Source organism: Liolophura sinensis, chromosome 6, assembly GCF_032854445.1.
Source record: "Liolophura sinensis isolate JHLJ2023 chromosome 6, CUHK_Ljap_v2, whole genome shotgun sequence".
NCBI lineage: Eukaryota > Metazoa > Mollusca > Polyplacophora > Chitonida > Chitonidae > Liolophura > Liolophura sinensis.
In genome coordinates, this window is record NC_088300.1 from 50,825,274 (window position 1) to 50,833,780 (window position 8,507).

The 8,507-nt window shown below is 38.8% G+C and overlaps 1 protein-coding gene across 1 annotated transcript; it reads right to left on the bottom strand.

The window, feature by feature from the left end:
• Positions 1-1,303: 1,303 nt before the first annotated feature.
• LOC135469043 (heat shock 70 kDa protein 12B-like) lies at positions 1,304-5,127 on the bottom strand. Its single transcript, XM_064747560.1, has 4 exons — positions 4,816-5,127; positions 3,938-4,144; positions 3,495-3,654; positions 1,304-2,643 (listed from the first exon to the last, which is right to left on the bottom strand). Exons 1-4 carry the CDS (start codon positions 5,125-5,127, stop codon positions 1,580-1,582), a joined length of 1,743 nt encoding a protein of 580 aa, XP_064603630.1. The 3' UTR covers positions 1,304-1,579.
• Between the last annotated feature and the right edge of the window lie 3,380 nt (positions 5,128-8,507).

Consider the following 8,507-nt stretch of genomic DNA (forward strand, 5'->3'; position numbering starts at 1 on the left):
ACTTAATTTTCACTGAAATGTCTGCATTCCTTTTCTTTACACTTCTATTTGTAAAAAAACCGCTTCGGCCACGTGCGCTTGACCCAGTTTTCTGTCAGCCAATGAAAGTGCTCCATTTAGTATTCCATATTCATCCGCAATCAGCTATCGTCTATTGTTACGCGATATGAAATAATTAGCACGGTTTTACCCAATTTGTTTAGCGTTCGAGTATATCTACTTACGTTTTTGACAAGTAGGTGTATAATAAAAAGGTTATTGGATTGTATGGTCCTGTATGGACTCGCAAGCTCGTCCCTTTCCTGAGCGCCTAGGACTCGTCCATACAAGACCATACAATCCAATAAACTATAAATATCAGCCAAAAAGCAAAGCTGTGATTTATCGTCTATTTCACCTCAAGGTAAAAGTAATGCATGTACAATAGCATAAAGGTATGAACCCTTTCCATATGCATACTAATCAATTTAGTACCTAAGAATTTAAGGCAACATATTTATGTCTCGTTAATTTAATCAAAGGCATAACTGTATATACATAATACATAAGGCATAAAATGTTGGCGCCGAAGATCTGATAACACTATTTGCAGCACTATCCCATCCCAAAACATCGCTGCAATTCCTATGACTGCTTTTAGCGACTCCAAACGCAAATTTCCTAGAGCACCCTTAAGGCAATTCTCGTTTTAGTGTTATTTTCTAGAAGTTTTTTTTACATTTAAGATAAGATTTATTTACATATTTGATTGGTGTTTTATGCCGCTCTCAAGAATATTTCAGTTGTTCGACTGCGACAAACATTATGGTGTCAGGAAATCGGGCAGAGCCCAGGGGAATCCCACAATCACCCGCATGTTGTTTGGAAATTTTCGCACGTGCGGCCAAGGAGTAAGCAGCCATGAGCTGGACTTGAACTCACAGCTACTACATTGGTAAAAGTGTACTACGTCTTTTTGCCGCGTTGGCGTGGTAACCACTTCGGCCAACTGTGCATCTCCAGACTCTCAGAGTCTTTCTATGGTATATTATACCGTATTCTGTCCATAAACTATAAATAAATAATACAACTACTAAGAACATCATATTCTTGGTTAGTTGTATATGTTAAACATATATGATAAGAAAAACCAAATCTGTAATGTGTCAGCTCAAAACATATATCTTGGGTTTACTTTGAAAGCTTACCTTGTTTAATACTTACTGGCGCAGCAACCATCCGTAACTACGAACATTCTATTTTTGGTTAATTTTATATATTAAACATAAATGATAAACACAGAATGTTCAATATATGTGCCTACTAAAAACAAATATCTTGGGTCTTAATATCTGACAGGATATCCTATCTAATACATTTACTGACCAAGCAACAATCACGTGACACGTCTTGTTAGTTGATGCCTCAAGACCAATTCTTCAGTGAAAGTGATATCAAAGATTACAACAGTATTCGCAACAAAGTTCAGACCCCTTCCGCGTTCAGAATATTAGGTTGGGGTAAGCTGTTCCCGGAGCTCATATTTTTTTTATCTTCAGTCCGCTGTCTGTGGCTCTGGATAGCATACAGATAGTCTGACTTACTTTGTCACAAAGTTAAAGGTAGCGTCGAAGATCTTCCCGGTCGTCTTCTCGTGAGCTTTCACCTTGAGCTCTGTGCCACCAACTATAAACTTCACTCCAACTTCACGGTCCTTCTCTCCCGTCAAATCCGGCATGTCTACTGTGAAACTACCTAACTTAAAACATGAAGGGTCAGTTGTATATTTGGGTTTGGTCACCGTGGATTTGTACACTGCAAGCCCCATTGTTTTTTGTCCAGAGTAAATCGGATTAAAGGTATGTTCGCTAGTTTCCATACCGTGTGGCACTTCTTCGTCAACAGAAACAAATCTTTCAAATATATCCTTGCACTTCCTCTCACCTTCAATCATAATTAACTTGTCAGGATCATGTTCACCATCGTCAAAAGTGGATAAGATATTAGTTCCGTAAGTAAAGGCTGCCAGACGGATTCCAATGCCGCCCGGTCGATGGCCGAATATCACCGCCCCTTTCACCACAGACAGGACGGCGTCTCTTTGAGTGACCACATTCACAGACCGGAAGTTCTTCCTGAACTCCTCTTGGAGAAGTGGCGATTCGGAAAACCCACCCACCAGTAAGATGTGGGAAATTTCTCTACACTTGGGATCCGCCATTAGTGTTTCTACATGAGTGATAATTTTCTGAATGGTTGGTTTCATCAAAGACTGCATCACTTTACCGCTAATTCTCATCTTGTCACCTGTAAACCGAACATCTCTGGATAACCCAGACTCAGCCACTTGCTCCTCTAACGAGCACTTGCTCTGAAAGCTGAACGTTTCATGTAGAGAAGCTGGCAACCGGAAGCTGAATTTCTGTTCATCATTACTAGATATCCTCCGTTTATTAATTTCAAATTCTTTCTCAAGTTCCAGCCAATCCGATTTGTGGTGTTTGCCGAACTCCTTCATCACCTTTACGGTAAAAATCTTGAGCAACAGTTCGGTGAATTGGTCGTCTACCTGAGTGCCGCCCCAACCTTCCCCGCTGGCTTTGTGTAGTTCTTTGAGATCCCCGCTTAGCATCACCTCGTGCACTGTCGTGTCCACAGTACCACCTGGGTAAAATGAAACGTTATCAACCAAGTTTAGGCCCATGAGTTACATTCTTTATTTAGATACACATGTAGGGATGACAGATTGCCACAAGAGAAGCCACACAGTTTCAAAATAATGAGTGAGTAAAATAATAAATGATGTCAGTAAAAGCCCTCTGTCCAAAATTCTGGGAAATGATCCGGTATAGTTTATCATGCCAATGTTGTTGATCAACCATGTCCACGCCTAGTTTTTGCCGTTAACGGTTCAACAGCCCACACTGTCTACAGTGTGATCATATAACCCCCACACGATTAATCAAAATTCTGTGCCAATTTTCTGGTAATCACTTACTCCAAATCAAAGAGTTTCTGTATTTTTCAAATTTCTATCCCGAGACAAGCAGTAACATTATCCATGTGTCTATAAACCTACTCAATATATATAAGATCTATTCAGTATATGCTCTATGAGGCACAAGCGAATACAACTGATTTTCTGTCAATAATCAATATCTTGTAAATTGACTTCTTCAGCGTAGTATATAGCTTTTATCGCCTTGGTTGTTCATTCTAATAAACAATAATTTAAACTTGTGAATATTCAGGCAGGAAGCAATATGGATAAACTCATGAGCTTATGTATTAGATGAACAGTTACCACTTCATCTGCATAAATACGTAATTGTCATCAGTCTTCTAAAGCGCGTGTAATCAAAGTGCAGTACGATTTGAACAACGAAACGACAAGGTACAATGACGTCAGATCTTATAGAATCGTTAAAACAAAAATGGTTTAGATTTAATTCCACGACTAGAATCCCTACGCACATGGCATACGAATGATAATGCGTTTACATTAAGTTAAATACCTCCAGCGTCCACAACAATGTATCGAGATCCATTCCGCGAGATGTTGTCTGCGTCACAGAATTCGTCATCGGATCGGCTGTTCGCTAATAAGGACTGACAGAAAATGGAGGCCGCTTCCGGTTCAAGTGCAATAGCCAGTTGATCTCCAAGTATCCCAGACTGGTTAAAGAAACAAAACATGCAAATATATGCTATCATTTGTTGTTTAAATGATATCGAAAAGGGTTTCTTCATTGCGAACATAATTATGAATTACGGTAAAAGAATACAATGGCTTTTCTTTACACCTGAGTAAATACCAAGGCTGAGTGTTAAAATAATAACCCAATTGAACACCAGCGTTTTGTGTGTAATAGATTATTAACAGTTAATCGGATTATATGATAGAAAATCATAAACATCAAAGAAACCATTACATGAAAATTTTATCTCGAATTTGTACCTGTAGAGCGGCTTTCCTCATGAACTGCTTGGCATCCTCGTCCCAGATAGCAGGTACCGTCAGCACGTATTGGATCTCCGAGTCAGTCACTTGCTGCTGAAGGCTTCCACTGAAATGCTCCTTAAGGTACAGTATTGACATGGCAAATACACTGAGGGCATTGAACCGGTGTCCGGATACTGACTCCAGCTCCATAGTCTCACTTATCTGAGGTACAAACAAAAACCAGATAGACTAAAGCAGGTGTATTATGGAAAAAATCAATCAATAAAGTGGTATTTTTGTACGAAAGAAAGGCAACATACCACTCATCAGTACTTGAAGCAATGGTACTGTACGACCTTATTCGTTCATCTTACTTCCTAGTAAATATTTTTGAGTACCGTGTAAAACACAGGTCAAATAAATAAATACTAACTAGTAAAACAAGGCTATAACCGTAAAATTAGCAAGTAAATGCTTGATACAAAACATGCAATATACGCCGTGCACAAAGGGCAGAAAGTGTACCAGGGGACACAAATTTTGTAACTCATCCATACATGTGACATGTATACATGGCATGCTCTTGTCTCTGTTGCATTTTTATCATTAACATCTGTCTATGCCAGTCCTATTAACAATAACAGAGCACACCACACATTTTTCTGTTCATAATCGAAAGGTTACCTTCAGTACTTATATCCATTATACAAATAGTGCATGCTGAACGATGGGATATCAGGACCGTGGGATATTTCAAGATCCATGTGTATATATCCCCACCTTTGCAAAGGAAAATTTCCATCGTCATGTTGAATTATCGTCATATTTTATCGTGGCAATAAATAAAGATTTTAGAGCCCAGGTTGTCGTTTTCAGGTCTCTTTGTTTCTTACCTCAGATTTGTAGAGGTTCATCTTAAATCGACGGAATAACAACCAGTTTTTCTCCTCTTTGTTTTTGGCGACTGTCGAGTACTTTGTCTCCGCTTCATATCCGAAACTGTGGAAATCTCCATACGGGTCTATCAGTACAGAGGTCGGGGTTTTGTACGAGGTCTGAAGGTGGTTGTCCCCATCTGACCAAACCTTGTTGGTTGTAATCTTGAGTTTATCAGTCAGAAACTCGTGTTGGAAGGAGAAGGCGTAGCCGGAATATGCTGTACCGATATCAATGGCGACCACGAGAAGGGGTTTGGACTGGGCCATGGTTACCCGGTTTACTGCCAGGTCAAGGCTATGTGAACTGAGGAGAGAGAACTGTTCGAACTTAAATTTCAGATTTAACTAAGCCGAGTTTTTAATTTTGTAAATAGCCCCAAAGCGATTGTGTAATAATGTATTAAACATGCACTAAATCTGCTACTGCTATAATTGGGATGGAACAAGAGTATTTGTTTCTGGGGTATGCTAAACATTTAACTACAGGTGTGAGCTAAACCTTTGACTATAAAATCTGACTTAATACAAGTATGAGCTAATACATTTTTGAATAACCGATCATAGGACAATAAGTCGATATTGACTAAAACTGATTATAATATATAATTCAACAAGTATATGTAAGCATTAGTGTGATTTTCTTTATTTGTCCATCAGATAAGAGTACTGAAATAAACATGTGAAAATTTGCAAATGTGATTAAACTGGGCAAGTACCTAAGAATATCTTCAAGATACAACAAAGTTAGCCGAGCGTATAGGAGAAATCCACGCTAAGTGCCCCACAGACCCTAGGACGTATGATGAGCTATACGTCGATTCGAACATGCGACCCGGCGGGTAATAACATGTAGTCTCTGAACAGACCCATTCTAGACCGCTGGGTTCTATATAGGCGGACATAAACCGTGTATATTTGGTAAGTTTTGGCCTATATAGCACGTTAAATCTCCCTCGCTAAGCTTGCAGGCCTTGATCGGTACAACACTGAGCTATACTACATCACTACGCCTGCTCAAGGCTGACAGAGAAAAGCGTTAGAAACTGAATGTTTGTACTCGGTATTCAACTCTTCTGCCAGAAGACTTACAACACTGACACGTTCTGTGAAGAGGAATTAATCCTATATCTGTAATGTCGACAACTCACCTGAAGTATATTGATCGCTGGCAAGCTAAAGATTACCACCCTGCTGGATGCTTTCTGGCTAAATGAGCAGGTTGGAGAGACAGATGACGTGGCACACCTATAACGAAAGTGAAAGAAAAATTACACATCACTACCTTCGCCCGACTTCGCTCTGGGATTTTCCTGGAGTACTTCAAGCATCGATATAAATAGAAATACAGTTAGCGTTGTACCGTATGAATCTCTGCATGCAATGTCACCGTAATCAATCCCTATTATAAATGTCAATTGCTATTATTTGTGCAATATGGACAATTATGAATCAGTGAAATCATCGAGTTCATGATCCAAGTATTGTATAAACTTCTCCTTACTAAAATGTGCAAATATACATTGGTATGGTCATGCATGGGTTCATTGTTTATACATTATTCCTGATCAAGTTAGGTATGAAACACAACTGACACTAAATCCCCTTATGATCATAGTGAGTATATCACGACTCTGTCATTCCTTCTAAAATTTGTATTAGGCATCTTTAATAGCCAGTTATCAGATCTGCAGCACCCAGGTGAAGTTGTGTATTAATGGCAAAGAGTCAGGCTCGAGACGCGGTGGGTGCTATCAACGCTGAGTTTTATCAAGTATCTTGGTACTGCCTTATTTAGGAGGCCTGTCTCTTAAAAATGCCTAATTGCTTGTGGTATGATAGTCTGACTTCATGCGGTGTCTGGGAAGTTTTGCTAAAACTAAAACATTCTCAGCCACTCACGACTATATATACATATAAATACATAAATACCTGTTTTACTATGTGGTCTGTCTACATAACACGTTTTCTTCCATGGTCTAGAGTCCTATAGTCGTTTGTGCATGAAGTGGGCACAGCACTTACACACGCTGTTCGAAGAGAAAGGAATTATAGCTGGAATGTTTCTAAACAGCAGCCAGTATTTGTACTAGAAGAGTTATATAATCTTGTCAATGAAGGATCCTTTCACGAGGAATTTATCTGACATCATTGCCCACCACTCTAATTAAGCTGTGATCACTCGTTAAATCTTCATTTATCACGTCTTACACGTCGCATATAATGTAGATATGTGTATTGCCTTCATTCAACATGCCGAAATGACCGATCCACCCAAGAATAGCTGATGAAAATAAATATAAAAAGATTACCCAATGAAACAGTATTTAATGATGGACAGCAAAGACGAAAAAGCAGGAGCAATAGAGGTAGTGTGTGTCTTGATTTAAGCCGTTACCGGGGTCTCGTCCCTGAATCACTGGTGGTTTACTCCGTGGGCATAGATAAATATTACCGCCGGTATCAGTGAAAACGAATCAAGTTTACATCTAAAGTGAGACATGAAAAGGAAGGTTACATAAAAGTACAGTTCAGTTCTGCAGTTGATGTTTCCTAGGCAGTTGGCTGTAAACAGCTATCCAGTGTGGTATTTGTTATGACTGGTGAATGTCATGTATTGTGTTACTTGACTTTGAGTATGTGAGGCATCCTGTGTGGTGTTTGTTGAGTATGGTTGGTAATGTGTAATGTATCGTGTCAGTTGACGAGTTATAGGTGAGGTATCATGTCTAGTGTTTTTGGAGTATGACTGACAATGTCTTATTATCGTGTCAGTTAACTGTGAATAGGTAAGGTATCCTGTCTTCTGTTTAGTGTGTCATGTATTCCGTTAGGTATTATATCTGGTGTTTGTTGAGTATGATTGGTAATGTCTCATGTATCGTGTTAAATGACTGTGAATAGCTCAGGTATCCTGTCTCCTGTCTAGTGTGTCATGTATTACGTTAGTTTACTGTGGGGTATCATGCCTGGTGTTTGTTGAGTATGATTGGTAATGTCTCATGTGTCGTGTTAATTGACATGGGGTGGGTGAGATATCATGTCTCCTGTTTTTTGGGACGATTAATAATGTATTATTTTTGTGTCAGTTAACTGTGAATAGGTGAGGTATCATGTCCAATGTTTTTTGAGTATCATTAGTAATGTCTCATGTATCGTGTCAATTCACAAGGTCAGGTATCCTACTTGGTCTTTGTTGAGTATAACTGGCATTGTCTCAAGTAACGAGTCATTTGAATGTAAATACCCGAGGCATCCTGTCTCCTGTCTAGTGTGTCATGTATTACGTTAGCACACCTATAACGAAAGTGAAAGAAAAATTGCACATCACTGCCTTATAAATACATGTATATATAACAATATATTTATTTATATCGATATAAACAGAAATACATTTAGCGTTGTACCGTATAAATCTCTACATGCAATGTCAACGTAATCAATCCCTATTATAAATGTCAACTGCTATTATATGTGTGATATAGACAATTATGAATCAATGAAATCACCGAGTTCATGATCCAAATATTGTAAAAACTTCCCGTAACTAAAATGAGCAAATATACATTGTTATGGTTATGCATGGGTTCATTGTTTATTCATTATTCCTTATCAAGATAGGTATGAAACACAACTGACACTAAATCCCC